This window comes from Hylobates moloch, unplaced genomic scaffold (genome assembly GCF_009828535.3).
Source record: "Hylobates moloch isolate HMO894 unplaced genomic scaffold, HMol_V3 SCAFFOLD_3, whole genome shotgun sequence".
Classification (NCBI taxonomy): domain Eukaryota; kingdom Metazoa; phylum Chordata; class Mammalia; order Primates; family Hylobatidae; genus Hylobates; species Hylobates moloch.
The window spans coordinates 111,317,862-111,333,673 of NW_026652278.1; the positions used below are offsets into that span (position 1 = coordinate 111,317,862).

At 35.3% G+C, this 15,812-nt stretch overlaps 1 protein-coding gene across 7 annotated transcripts in view; it reads left to right on the forward strand.

Annotated features, from left to right (window-relative positions):
• The window catches only part of USP53 (ubiquitin specific peptidase 53), an 80,527-nt gene that overhangs the window by 23,368 nt on the left and 41,347 nt on the right, over positions 1-15,812 (forward strand). For 4 of the 7 annotated variants that reach the window (XM_058436710.1, XM_032146483.2, XM_058436708.1 and 1 more), the window contains 3 exons: positions 4,210-4,895; positions 10,323-10,415; positions 13,486-13,620. In XM_058436710.1, the coding sequence (XP_058292693.1) occupies positions 4,752-4,895; positions 10,323-10,415; positions 13,486-13,620 (372 nt within the window). In that variant the 5' untranslated portion in view covers positions 4,210-4,751. Of the gene's footprint in view, positions 1-289; positions 412-4,209; positions 4,896-10,322; positions 10,416-13,485; positions 13,621-15,812 lie in introns of all 7 variants that reach the window. The other 3 variants (XM_058436713.1, XM_058436709.1, XM_058436712.1) reach the window with 2 other exon arrangements.

Below are 15,812 nucleotides of genomic sequence, written 5' to 3' on the forward strand. Positions count from 1 at the left end.
ACCTATGTTAAAGCAGGGCTGTTATTGTTATCCCCATCTGAAAAGTGAAGAAACCATGAATCAGAGATGACAAGAATGTATCTAAGACTAAGCAGCCAATAAATAGGCCTGGAAACAAAGTCTCCTGACTTGGATTCTTTTAGAGACTGATGCTTCTTTATTTTTCAGCACTTCTCTAATGGCTATTTAATTAATGACATTGAAATAATCTGTGTCGTTCTGTCTCATCTTTTTGTACTGTGGAACTCAATGACTGTTACCCAGAGTTTTTGTTGTTGTTTGTTTTTAGAGACAGCGTCTTGCTGCCACCCAGGCTGGAGTGCAGTGGTGCAGTCTTAGCTCACTGCAGCCTCAAACTTCTGGGCTCAAGTAATCCTCCTGCCTCAGCTTCCTGAGTAGCTGAGATTACGGGTGTGTACAACTGTGCTTGGCTAATTTTTTTTTTTTTTAATTTTTTGTAGAGACAAGGTCTTGCTATGTTGCCCAGGCTAGGCTTAAACCCCTGGTTTCAAGTGATCTTCTGCACCTGACCTCCAGAAGTGCTGGGATTACACACGTGGACCACTCTGCCCAGCCATTACCCAGAGTTTAAAGCCAGAGTTCTTAAAAAGGGCTTGTGAGATCCCACATGATCTGTCTTTTTCCCATTTACTTTTCTCTTTGTTCACATTTCTCCTGCCACACTAGGCTTTATATTACTATTTCTCCACTATACCAGATATGCTCCAACCCTCAGTATCTTTGAGGTTTCTGTTCACTGTGCTTGGAAAATTCCTTCTCTCAGGTGGCTTCTTCATCCCTTTCCAATCTTTGTGCAAATGTAACCTCAATGAGACCATCGTTCATTATCCTATCTAAAAGCACAAACCATCCCACATTATATATACTTCCTATCTCCTTTTCTTAGATTGCTTTTGTTACTACTTATCATGTAACCCTTCTAGTACACTCTACAATTTATTATTCATTAAGGTATTGTCTGCCTTTCGTCACTATGTTAGTTCCAGTGACTGGTTCAATACATGGCTCAAAAAATGTTGAATGAAATAATTCATCAACAAAATTCAGTTGATTAGACAAAACTGTTAGTAATACAGGTATACCACTGAGGTATTGCAGGTTTGATTCCAGACCACTGCAATAAAGCAAGTTGCAGGAATTTTTTTGTTTTCCAGTGCATATAAAAGTTATGTTTACACTATACCACAGTCTATTAAGTGTGCAAAATAGCATTATTTCTAAAAAGACAATGTATTTATCTTATTTAAAAACTATTGTTAGAAAATGCTAATTATCATTTGAGCTTTCAGTAAGTTATAATCTTTTTGCTGGTAGAGGGTCTCGCCTTGATGTTGATGGCTGCTGACTGAATCAGGGTGATGGTTGCTGAAGGTTGAGGTGGCTGTGGCTATTAAAATAAGGCAACAATGAAGTTTGCCACATTGACTCTTCCTTTCACCAAAGATTCCTCTGTAGCATGTGACACTGTTTGATAGTATATTCCCCACCACAGATCTTCTTTCAGAATTGGGGTGGAACCCTGGCACTGCAGTAATGGTTCTAAACCCTTTGTTGTCATTTCAACAATGTGCACAGCATCTTCACCAGAAGTTGATTTCATCTCAAGAAACCACTTTCGTTGCTCAGCCATAAGAAGCAATTCCCCTGTTCAAGTTTTATCATGAGATTGCAGCGATTCAGTCACATCTTCACACTCCACTTATAATTTTAGTTCTCTTGCTATTTACATCCAGTTACTTTCTCCACTGAAGTCTTGAGCCCCTCAGAGTCATTCATAAGTGTTGGAATCATTAACCAAATATGCTGGTAATGTTGATATTTTGCCCTCCTCTTGTGAATCCTGATTGTTCTTTATGGTATCTAGAATGGTGAATCCTTTTCAGAAGGTTTTCAGTTTACTTTGCCCAGTTCCATCAGAGGAATCTCTTTCTGTGGCAGCTGTGGCCTTATGAAATGTGTTTCTTAAATAATGGGACTTAAAAGTCAAAATTACTCCTTGATCCATGAGCTGCAGAATGGTTATTGCATGGATGAAAGCAACATTAATCTCTTTGTACATCACCATCAAAAATCTTGGGTAACCAGTTGCATTGTCAATAAACAGTAATATTTTGAAAGGAATATTTTCTGAGCAGTAGGTCTTCAACTGTGGGCTTAAAATATTCAGTAAACCATGCTGTAAACAGATGTGCTGTCATCCAGGCTTTGTTGTTCCATTTGTAGAATACAGTCAGTCTAGATTTATCATGATTTTTAAGGCCCTAGAATTTTCAGAATGGTAAACGAGCATTGGCTTCAACTTGAAGTCAACAACTGCATTAAGTCCTAATAAGAGAGTCAGCCTGCGGCCGGAAAGGTGGCCACCCCCTCGCCTGTCATGCAATGCATGTTCATGGGGAACCTGGTGCTAAACCATTCATAGATGACCTGCTTCTGGGTTGGGGTTTTGTATGTAGCAGAGCGGCTTCCTCGCTGCGATCTATTGAAAGTCAGCCCTCGACACAAGGGTTTGAAAAAATAAAAAATAATTAAAAAAAAAAGAAAAGAGTCATCCTGTCCTTTGAAGCTTTGAAGCCAGGCATTGACTTCTTTCTGACTGTGAATGTCCTAGATGGCATCTTCTTCCATCTGTCAATATCACTGTCAATCTTCAACTGTTTCTTCAACAGATGACAGTCTTCATCTGTCGAACAGTTGATGACTGTTTCTTCAACACTGAAAATCTGTTAATTAGTGTAGCCACTTTCATCAGTTATCTTAGCTAGATTTCTGGATAATTTGCTGTAGTTTCTCCATCGGCATTTGCTGACTCACCTTGTATTTTTATGTTATAGAGATTGCATCTTTCCTTAAACCTCCTGAACCAACCTCTGCTAGCTTCCTACTTTTCTTCTTTAGCTTCCTCACCCTCTTTTTCTCAGCTTTCATAGAATTAAAGAGTGTTAGGGCCTTGCTCTGGATTGGGCTTTGGCTTAAAGCAATGTTGTAAATGGTTGGATCGTCTATCCAGACCGCTCAAATTTTCTCACTGTCAGCAATAAGGAAGTTTCACTTTCTTATCATTCAGGTGTTAACTTAACACTTTTAATTTCCTTCAAGAGCTTTCCCTTTGCATTCACAACTTGGGTTACTTACTGTTTGGTGTAGGAAGCCTACCTTTCTGCCTGTCTCAGCTTTCAACATGCCTTCCTCACCAAGCTTAGTCATTTCCAGCTTTTGACTGAAAATGAGAGACATGCGACTCCTTTTACTTGAACACCTAGGGGCCATTGTAGGGTTATGAACTGACATCATTTCAGTACTGCTGCATCTCAGGGAGTAGGGTCGCCTGAGGAAAAGAGAGAGTAGGGGAAACAGATGGTCAGTGGAGCAGTCAGAATACACACATTCATGGATTATGCTTGCCATCGTATATGGGAGTGGTTCATATTGCCTGAAAACAATTACAATGGAAACATCAAAGATAACTTATCACAGACCAGCATAACAGATACAGTAATAATGAAAAAGAATTACTGAAGTGTGACATAGACATGAAGTGGGCATATGCTGTTGGGAAAATGGTGCTGGTAGATTGGCTTGGTACAGGGTTGGCACACACCTTCAATTTGTTAAAAAGTCAGTATATCTGCAAAGTGCGATAAAGTAAAATGCTATAAAACAAAGTATTCTTGTATTTGTTTGTTTTTAATTCATAGGTTTAACATTTAAAGTACTTTTAATCAGGAGTGTGCATTTGTTGATACCATGGAAATTTAATTCACCAAGATTTATTTATGACTTAAAGGTTTCTTTTGAATAGTTATACATATCCATTTACATAAAATCTGACTTTTTTGGAAATATATGATTCTGTGTAAGAAAGATAACAATATATTCTAGAGCAATTTAGTGTTGACGGGATATAGCATACCAGCAGAAATATAATTTATTCTAGATTTTTGGATAATATTTTCCTTATGAAACCATCTTTTGAACATTGAGCTTAAGGTAGGTAGGGATTGATGTCACATTGATATTTTAAAAATGTAAATGTTGAAATTTTTTAAAATTTATATTAGAATGCTATCAGTTCTTTTTTTATGATGAGTTTTAATTCTATATTCAATATTTGTGTTCAAATGGTAAAGTTAAGAATTTTCTTATTTGCATTTGCTTTTATTTAAACTTTTTTTTTCTTTTTTGTAGATTTGCTTTGAGGCCACATTGATATGAAATATGGAGTCACCTTTCATAACTTCATCTGGGAAAGAGAGAGAAAACTTTCTTGTTAAAAAAACATAAGGAAAACAAACAACCAAAGGAATCATGCCAAATGCCAACTCTACATCTTTTTGTATTATTAACATATTTTATGCATCAAGACAAATGGCTTATGCATTAAAGGGGATGATTTGTTCATCAGTATTTTTAGCCATTAAAAAAAATCGTTTTCATATTAACCTTATACAACTCCCATAAAATTTAACACATATAAACATCTTTAAGGCCTTGTTTAAAATAGCTTTCTTTTTTAGTGCTTAGAACTTCAATGTTTATGCACCCTATTGCTACTTGTCAAAGTCTTTAAGACTTTATAACATCAGGAAAGATATGGACTTGGAAACTTACATTATTAAAATAGACTGTAGTGGATTTAGGTGGGCAATTCAAGACATCCATTTTATTGTCCAAAATATTACATAAAAGTGTACACTTTTTAGCCTAAATGCAAACAAAGTTGCTTGAAAATGGCATGGGTAAAATTCTTACGGAAACCTGGTGGCAATCTTGGAAAAGTTTATCAGCCTGGAAGTATGCTATCACTAGCTCCTACCAAAGGCTTGTTAAATGAACCAGGACAAAACAGCTGCTTTCTTAATAGCGCTGTACAGGTGAGACCATAATTACTTATTACATTAAAAAAAAATACTTTTCAGAAAATCCTTTGTTTAATGCTTCTTTAGCTCATAAATTAATAATAAAGTTACTATAGACTAGAATGACTTTTTAATACAACTTTTAATGGGAGCAAAAATGTTTTGGCTGGTCATTTTGGTTTTTGTAATAAATGGAAATGGTTTTTTCCAACAGACTGATGTATCACTATGATATAAATAATCTTATTTAAAAGGTTTATTTAGTAAATTAGGGACATTTTTCTAACATACACAAATGTTTTGGTTTTAATCAGCTAACACCCCTCCCTTAAAAAAAACATCCGGTATATGGATCCCTGTAGATAGAATAAAAAGACATAAGCTGCTTGGATTGAGATGAGAATGCAGAGTTTTTGATTTCAGTACTCAAACTCCCTTCACCTCCCACTGTGGTCCTTAAATTACCTCTGTGGAATCATCATTTGGGCTGCAGTGTTTTGGTTAAATTGAAGGATAATCCATTTTGCCTCAATCCTTGTTGAAAATCTTTTAATTAACCTGCTTTTCTGTCTTAGATAACTATAGTTTCTTATGCATAATAAAGTTTTTATTCAGCAGTTATAGATTTTATAGATCCTGTGTCCTTCTGACCATTGTAGAGTACTAAAGATGAGGAAGATTTAGAATACTGATAACTTTTTCTATTGACCTTAGAATATACCTTAAAAGAATTCATATATAATGATTCACTTTTCATATGCATTGTTTTTTCTTTTGAAAACTAATAGAGAAAAATATTTGTTGATTAGCTCATTTGACAAATAAACACATGTAGAATGTGTCAAGTGCACAGATATCTGACTCAGAGCTGTATTCTCAGTTGCTTTCTACCTGAGACAGATGCCAAACTTGAACGTTCTCTAACTCACCCAGGGAAAGAGAAGCAGTTGGTATTAAGAAAGCATTTATTCTAATTTACTTTAGTACACTTAAATGGTAGTGTTCTGCCCTGGCTCAAAGATCCCACTGACATTACTGTGACAAATGCAGAAAAATATTTATTCAGTGGCACTGGATATAATGAAATATTAGATACCAAAAGACCTAGAATTAAATGCTTTTGATAGAATCAGGCTGTGAGAAAGGGTTTCTGGTATTTCAGATATTTTTCTGTTTACCCTTTTTCCTATTCTTTTTACCTTTTATGTTTTCCCCTCTGTTTCTGTCCTTTTCATTAGCACCCAAAATACTATGTATAGTTCAGAGAAACAAAACGCATATTAGAACGGGTGAAAATTTTGAGTAAGGAAACTTACATGGATCAGAACATTGAGAAGTATTCCTATGGTGATGTATTTTTTTAAAAATGAACATTCTGCTGACATTTACCATGAAGACTGTTTACTTATACGTATCTGCATAGTTGCCATTTCTGGTGCTCATCACTTTTTTGCATAGATCCACATTCCATCTGATAACCTTTTCTATTGCTTGAAGGATCTTTCTTGTAATACAGGTTTATTGGTGATGAATTCTTTCAGCTTTTGTATGTCTGAAAAATATCTGTATTTCACCTTTATTTTTGAAAGATATTTTCACTCATTAAAGATGGTCCAAGTTGACATTTTTCTTTCAGTACTTTAAAGATTTTGCTTCTCTGTGTTTTAGCTTGCATTATTCTAATGAAAAATCTAATATTCTGATCTTTGTTTCTCTGTATGTAATTTGTTCTTTTTCTCTGGGTGCTTTTAAGATTTTCTCCTTATCATTGGCTTGAAGCAATTTAATGATGTTTCTTGATATAGGTTTCTTCATGTTTCTTGTGTTTGGGTTTGTTGAGCGTCTTGGATCTGTGGGTTTTGGATTTAAATCAAATTTGGCAACACTTTGTTATTTCTTCAAATAATTTTTCTGTCTCTTCCCTCCGTTGGGGTTTTCCAGTTACATATGTAGTGGATTGCCTGAAGTTGTCCAGTTGTTCCACAGCTTACTGATGCGCTCTTTATTTTCTTTCTCAGTCTTTTTTTCTCTTTGTGTTTTACTTTGTGTGTTTTCTGTTACTCCATTTTCAAGTTCATTAATCTTTTCCTTTGCCTTGCCTATCTGCTATTAATCCTATCCAGTGTATTTTTTGTCTTAGACATTATAGTTTTCACTTTGAGAAGTTTTATCTTGGTATTCTTAAAATCTCTTTCATGTCTTTACTTAGCATTTGCTAGTCTGTTAAACATGTGAAGTATAGTTGTAATAATTGTTTTTATGTACTTGTCTACTAATTCTGTTATTTGTATAAATACTGGGTACATTTCAATTACTTTTTTTGTTGTTGTTGTTGATGTCAGACAAGTTTTACCTTGTCAGGTTATGGGTATTTTTATATTCCCTAAAAATAATCTAGAACTTTGTTGTGGGACAGAGTTTATTTATTTGGAAGCAGTTTGATCATTTTACTTTTAAACTTTGTTAGGCGGGACAGAGCTGTGTTTATGCTTGGGTTAATTTCTCTGCCATTGAGACTCTTCTTTTTCAACCATTGCTCTGTGAATTATGAAGTTTTCTACTTTGGCTGCAGGAATAGGCACTATCTTGGGCCTGTGAGCTCTGGGCACTATTCCCTCTAATCCTTTTGGGTGTTTCTTTCCCAGGCCTCAGACAGTTTCCTCATAGTACACCCCCAAATACTGGAGGGGGATCCTCTACTGATCCCTGATGTTAACTCTCTGTGCAGCTCTCTGCAGTACTCTGCCCTGCCAACTCTAGCAGCTTTGGGGGATCTGCTGGTCTCTGTTGTCTGCCACATAAACTAATTTACAAAGCCAATTCTCCCTGACAAAACAACTGTTCAAATAGATTTTCTATGAGATAAGACCTGACTTTCTTTTTGAAAATTCAGAATACAAATGTTGATTTGCAATTTGATGAATACATTTTTAAAAATGCTGAGAAATAAATTGTAGAATATGTCTTGTAAGAATTTACTAAACACAGACATTAAAATGTTTGGATCTGATATAAGACAGAAAAATGAATTTATATGCCATTTCTTACTAATATTTAAGCTATTTCTTACATTATTTTCAAGTAAAGAATGTATGATGAAAGGTTTGTATTTAATGTATGTATAGATATGTATTGATCTTTTGGGAATAATATAAGAAATATGTATAAATATTCAAAAATAACTACATTAATTTTGTTAGGCACCATTTAAATTGCTACATGCAAATAATGAAAAAGTGTATATTGCTAGAAACTAATTAGTTCAACAACTTTCTTAAACCTTAATTTTTTAAAATAAGTGATAGAATATAATCAACATTTTAAAATGAAATGGGACCAGGAACAGTGGCTCACACCTGTAATCCTAGCACTTTGGGAGGCCAAGGTGGGTGGATCACTTGAGGCCAGGAGTTTGAGACCAGCTTAGCGAACATGGTGAAACCCCGTCTCTACCAAAAATAAAAAAATTAGCTGGGCGTGGTGGCAGGCACCTGTAGTTCCAGCTACTCAGGAGGCTGAGGCACGAGAATCGCTTGAGCCCATAAGGTGGAGGTTGCAGTGAGCCAAGATAGCACCATCACACTCCAGCCTGGGCAACAAAGTGAGACTCCATCTAAAAAATAAATAAAAATAAAATAAAATGGATGAAGATTAACTATAATTAGGATAATTATTTTGTGATAGCGATTTGTTAAAGTAGCCTTTACACTATTGTGTTAAAGACAATAATGTACAGGGAACTTGAAATAAATCACATAAAACATTTTATCTGTAGTTTGATCCAGTGTAACTCAGAGTTTTTGTAATCATAGAAAACATTCTGGTTACATTTGGAAGACTTCACTAAACTTTATAAACAGATTATAGAGGGTATTCTATTTTAGCTGAATATTTTAAACTTTTATCTAATGCAAAAACAGTACAATTAGGTATAACATATTAGTGTGATTTTAATATCTGAGAAGGAAAGTTATTTAATATTATAATACTATTTAATAGCTCACATTTATTGTGTTCTTACTGCTTGTTTCAACATTGCATATGTCACCAAATTTAATCCTTACAACAGCCCTAAGAGGTAAGTACTACATTTATCTTTATTTTACTGATGAGAAAACTGAGTCCCAGAAAATATTTTGCCTGAATCAGTCCAGGAGTTGGTAAATAGTAAACCCAGAATTAGAAACCAGACACCTGCTTTCAGATGTTTTTTATTAACCTCAGTGGTATATTGCTTCTAAAATTGTGCTGTCATTAATCATCTTCTTTGTTGGTAAAATGGATTTCAGTGTATTTTTTAAAATATGCTAGGATATGATACTCAAGAAAGTTACTAAACATCATCAAGTGCTTTGCAAAAACACTGAGTTATCTGTGATAGAAAAATTGATCCTATTCATTATGCTTTAATAAAAGGCAACATTTAAAGAGAAATTTTGAAATGACCTTTAGTTGTGAAGTAGTTGAAAATATAGGAAATATTAAAACCAGTTTGTTTTTATTAACTTTTTGTTTTTATTTGGGAGAAAGGAGAGATCATGAATAGATTTTCTTAGTTATGTTATTTGAGGACACAACTAAAAGAGAAATTTGAAGATCTTATTTGTTTGTTGTAATAGTAGTAACAGCCACAAATAGCAGCTGGTACTCATTGCATGCCAGTTGAGTACCATATCCTGCTCTAGAAACATTACATATTATTTAATCCTTACAAGAACTCTATGAGACACAAGTACTATTCTTATCCTCATTGTCTAGAATTCAGGTTTTTCAGAAGGATTTTAAGTTTAGACTGATTTGTTTTGACAGTTGCCGTCTTTTTGGGTTTGCTTTGTCTTTTAGTAGCAGAAGATAAGTGGATAATTGCAGCAAGTACATACTTAGGTAATTTATTAATGGCTGTTGCTTAACTATGCTGTACCCCCATTACCACACAGGTACCCCCTTTCTTGTTCCATGTACAGTGACCACATATACCTCTGCTCACCCCTTTTTCTTGCCATAATGTGCAGACCCCAATTTAGTACACTCTGGCTTTAAAGTCTAATTATATTTACTTTCAAAATTTCAGTTTGTTCCAAGTATTATAATCACTTCCTCTTTCATGTCTCTGCCAACTTCTCTATTTAGTATTCCATGTTTCCTGTTCAGACCAAATCCTTAATGAGGAGTTGGTTTTTCCCTGCTCCATGCTTGTCATAGTTTTTCATGTGCACCATTAAGAGTATCTTCTGAATCCAACTTTTATATATGCACAACATGCATGTAGCAATTTTATACTTGCTGTTATTTCCAGTGGTTATGTGTGTCTGATTATGTACAGGCAATTAAAAGAAGTTACTTGTTAGCCTTTTGCAATTTGTAAAATATCTAAATCTGTCTTTTGTTACAGTAAGAAAAATCTGTTTGTTTCTTTTTCCTTAACATCTCCCTGTTTTTTAGGTTTTATGGCAATTGGATATATTCCGACGAAGCTTGCGGGTTTTGACTGGACATGTTTGTCAGGGAGATGCCTGTATATTTTGTGCATTGAAGGTAACCTTTTAATAGCTCTGAAAAATTACTATCAATTTTTCCTTCAAAAATTTAAGTTTTATATATTGGGTCAGTTTGTTGTAATTAAAGTTCACTGTCAGGTGATTAACAGTTTTGAAGATGAATCCTTAACAGTATGACTTATTCAGGTTTGTGTTTTCATTTTCCTGTTTTATATAAGGACAGTTAAAAATTAATATTCTAAGTAGTATAAAATTGTTAGGAACATTATCTTTTTCATTATTTTGCAATTATTCTTATTCATTTTAACAAATGTTTTTGGAGCTACTACTGAGTTATAGGTACCAGTGTAGTTACTGAGGACACAGCAGTGAACAAAACTGATAAAAATCCCTGTTCTCATAGAGCTTGTATTCTTATAGAGGAGGAGATAATAATAAGCAAAATCTTATAGCGTATGTTAGATGGTAATAGTTGTAACAGTGGAAAAATACATCAGGGAAAGAAAATAGGGAGCGTTGTGTAGGCAGGAAAGCCTCACTGAGAAACTGATATTTGAAACGAGACCTTGAAGAGCCTTCCAGGTAGACAAAGAAACAGCAACTGCAAAGGCCTTGAGGTATGAGTATACCTGACATATTTAAGGAACACCAAGGAAATATGGGTGGCAGGAGCTTTATGAGCAAGGAAGAGAGTGGTAGAAGATGAGCTCCGAGGTGAGGGTAGCTGAGGTGGCTTTAAAACATGTCTGTGGATTCTTTTGCACGCTTCCTTATCCAAAATCTAATTCCTTGAATATAGGCTGGCCTTAATGACTGATTTCTGTCAAATAGACTGTGGCAGAACTGAGGCGCAAGCAAGGTATCTGAGGTTAGGTTAGTTTAGAAAAGGTGATATAGCTCTCACCCAGCTCTGTCTCTTGAGTTGCCCATTCTTGGAAGTGAGCCACCATGATGAGGAAGCCAGGTGCCCATGTGGAAAGACCACGTGGAGACATTCTGGACACAGCTAGAGCTGAGTTCCCAGCCCACAGCCAGCATGAACCGCCAGACATGAAAGAGCGACCTTTAGATATTCCAGGTCCCAGCATTCAAACTGTCCAAAATGAGTGGAGCAGAGATATGCTGTCCCCACCCAAACTGCAGATTCATGTAACTACATTTTGGGGGTGGTTTAGTTACAGAGCAATAAATAACTAGAACAGGGATTTAGATTGTGTAGGGCCTTACAGGCCTCTGTAAGGATCGTGGCTTTTTCTCTGAGTGATTTAGGGAGATGGGGGATTGTTTTGAGTGGAAGAATGATACAGTCTGTTTTAACCAGATATAATATTTGAACTAGATCCCTGTGGCTGCTCTGCTGAGGAAAATAGAAGGAAGACAAAGAAACAGAGCATCCAGTATATATTAGCAACTCATTCGTGTCACTGAAATCTTTTGCCAGAGAACTTAAGATTTTGTTACACATTTTAGAGATAAATGTTTCATTTTTTACATTCTTGAATATTAATAATGAACACACACACATAGACACACATAATTTTTTTTTTAATGTACGTGCCTTAATTTCATTATGTTCCTGAAAAGGCTGTTTAGTAAATCACCAAAGGAAGAAATTTTATATTCTCTTTTTTCAAGAACATGGCCAAATAGGGTTATTGTTAGGAAATGAAGAATGAACCTACATCACATTACAGTATCATATTTTATTTATTCCACAGTAAATTTTGAATGTTTTGTCTAATTGTAAAACCTAGGATTATTAATTTCCTAGACCAACTCTCTTGTAGCCCTGCATAGTCACCTGCCTCTTTCCTGTGCTTGCCTTCCTCTCCTCCCCTGTCAAAAACACACATAAATACATTGCATTTTAGCCAAACTGGGCTCTATTTCTCAGAGCTGGTCCCCACCTCAAAGTCTCCCCATTGTTATTCCTTTTGTCTGGAATGCTTTTCTTCCAGATGTCCTCATGGCTAACACCCTTATTTCCTTTATGCCTCTCCTCAAATGTTACTTTTCCATCAGTGAGGCCTTCCCCGACTACCCTAGGTAAAAGGTAAGCTGCTTCCATCTGTAATATCCCTGGCATTCCTATCCCCATTACACTGCTTTATTTTTCTCTACTGTACTTGCCATATTCTGATGTTATATAATTACTTCTTTGCCTTCTCATTACTATAACTAGAATATAGTCTCCATGTGGGCAGGGTTGTCATCCATTTTTCTAGGGTAGAACAATGCCTATCATATACTAGGGAGGCAAAAAATATATGTTGAATGAATGAGTGACAGTCTCGCATAGGATTAAAAATCTTAAACATTACCTGGAAGTTAATTGCCTAAATAAGAGATAAAATCTGAAAGTTATTTTTCATCTTTTACTATTCGTAATTTTAGCTGTTGTAATGGCTAAAATAATTATAGTTCTGGGTATCTAATATCAGTTGACATCTGTCTTTTTAAATTTCTTATTTTATTTATAAATTGTATTTTTTTGCTGTAGTGAAACAGATTCATGAAATGTTGTCTTTGTATGTTGATCTTAAAAATATATTTTTTTGAGATGACATGACCCTTTGAGCTAACATGGGACTGAATGTGACCAATACTACTTTGGTGGGCTGTCATTGAAAACTTTTCTTTCTTCCATGTAAGATGATTGTCATAAAATTGGAATTTATTAAAATTTTTTTTCTTGCTTAAGTTTAATAAGGAAAATTGAAAATCAGATTAACAACTATAATCTCATGTTTCCAGTTTCTTAGGTTTAGATTAGAAACTGAATGATGTTTCCAGTTTCTTAATTTAGATGAGAAATACAGGTTGGGTATCTCTTGTCTGAAATGCTCAGGACCAGCAGTGTCCTCTTAGGGTGGGACCTGGGAACCCTACATGTTTAATTCTCGTGTCCGCTCACATTTGATTTAGAGGCTGGTGCAAACATTTCTACACTTGATGATACAAATAATTAATTTTTGTATGAAATTTTAGAGCAAAAGACTTCGGTATTATTTTCCAAGTATAGTGTTTTGAGTTTCTCTGTGTTGTAATGAAATTCCTGAAATGTTTTTAAAGCTGGCGTTAAACTTACTGATTTTCTTGATTCCCAGACAATATTTGCACAGTTCCAACACAGTCGAGAAAAAGCACTTCCCTCAGATAACATAAGGCATGCTCTTGCAGAAAGCTTCAAAGATGAGCAGCGATTTCAACTTGGCCTTATGGATGATGCTGCGGAGTGCTTTGTAAGTATTTCTGATATTCCTTAAGAAGTCAGGATAGTAGTTTTCATTCCTTAGATGGTACAAATGTTGAGACAAATGAAACAAAAATTTAGAACAATAGAAAAATGTCAAAACTGGCCAGTAGATCCATATCTTACCCATCCTTCAAGCTTCAACTTCAATCCATCTGTGTTTTGTGTTGTACTCTTGGTTTTGATTATTTGTGTTGCTCTAATTTTTACTCTTAGGCTACTAAAATATTTTAAAACTTAGTTGGAGCAATAAGCTTTGCTGAATATAAATGATATCACTTAAATCAGTGTTTTGCCACTATAGAGTTCATATATGCAGCACATTCCCAGCAGTAATAGTTTTCATTGCATGCAATGATTCTCATTGGGAGAGAAGGGGATTTTGGTGGGATTTTGGTGGGTAACAGGGGCAACAGCCTGTTACCCACATTCCAGGTTGAAAATCACTGAGGTTGATGTTCTTAGGCTCTGTGTTACCACCGTATTAGTAAGTAGAGCATTCCTTTGATCAGGTGCATACTTTATACTTGTAAAATAGGTATGTTAATTATTAAATGTCTCATTAATATTGATGTCACCTATAATTAAGTTATAACCATTTCTTCTCTCTTCTTTCTGTTTCTAGTCAGCAAATTTTGTAAATTCTTTCATCACAAACCCTTTCAAAAGTTTTTTCTTTCCATATTAATTCCCTACCACAACTTCATCCAGTTCAATATATTTAAGCCTCCTGTTGGTGTCCATTCAGCCTGTTTATTTATGTCCTTTTTTTTTTGAGATGGAGTCTCGGTCTGTCACCCAGGCTGGGGTGCAGTGGCATGATCTCAGCTCACTGCAAGCTCCACCTCCTGGGTTCACGCCATTCTCCTGCCTCAGCCTCCTGAGTAGCTGGGACTACAGGTGCCTGCTACCACGCCCGGCTAATTTTTTGTATTTTTAGTAGAGACAGGGTTTCACCGTGTTAGCCAGGATGGTCTCAATCTCCTGACCTCGTGATCCACCTGCCTCAGCCTCCCAAAGTGCTGGGATTATAGGCATGAGCCACCGCGCCTGGCCATATGTCCTATTTTTTAAATAGCCACCATATTAATATGATTTTATTCAGGTTAATGCTTACTCTTCAAATACTTCTATGATTTAAATCTAGACTTTTTATTCTGATATTTAAGGCCCTTTAGATTAAACTCCATCTTCCCTCAGTGCTTCATCCCTGGATTTTTCTTCCTAGTGAGATTATTCCATTCTGTTCCTCCATATATTTTTATATTCCTGTTTATACTCCTTATTTATAAGGCTGTTCTACCAGCAGCCTTTGCTCAAGTTCCTGAAATACTCAAAACTTTAAAAATCTATCATTTTGTCAGGGTTCAAACTAAGTCTATGCCTACCAGATAACACATGACCAAACCACCCAATCCATTCCCTGTAGAATTTACTATCTGTAGAATTCATTTGGCATTTTTATATTATTAATCGCCTTTTAAAAAATGAGCATCTTCATGGTTTCCTTAGATGAAAAGCTCATTGACTAGCATCTTGCCTAGCACACTTGCATGTTGATTAAAATGTCAATAATGGCACACACAGTAATATACTTTCCATATTTCTTCTGTTTATAATTGATTTTTTGCTTAAAACAAATATATTTTGAACAATGCTAAACTTTATAGTTTTACTTTCACTTAAATGAATTATTCTAATACATGATGTGATAATTCACAAAATGTCTAGAAATCTAGGCTTAAATTATTATTATTATTATTTTTTATTTTTTTATTTTTATTTATTTATTTTTTTATTATACTTTAGGTTTTAGGGTACATGTGCACAATGTGCAGGTTTGTTACATATGTATCCATGTGCCATGTTGATTTCCTGCACCCATTAGCTCGTCATTTAGCATTAGGTATATCTCCTAATGCTGTCCCCGCCCCCCCCACCCCCCACCCCACAACAGTACCCGGAATGTGATGTTCCCCTTCCTGTGTCCATGAATTCTCATTGTTCAATTCCCACCTATGAGTGAGAACATGCGGTGTTTGGTTTTTTGTCCTTGCGATAGTTTACTGAGAATGATGTTTTCCAGTTTCATCCATGTCCCTACAAAGGACACGAACTCATCATTTTTTATGGCTGCATAGTATTCCATGGTGTATATGTGCCACATTTTCTTAATCCAGT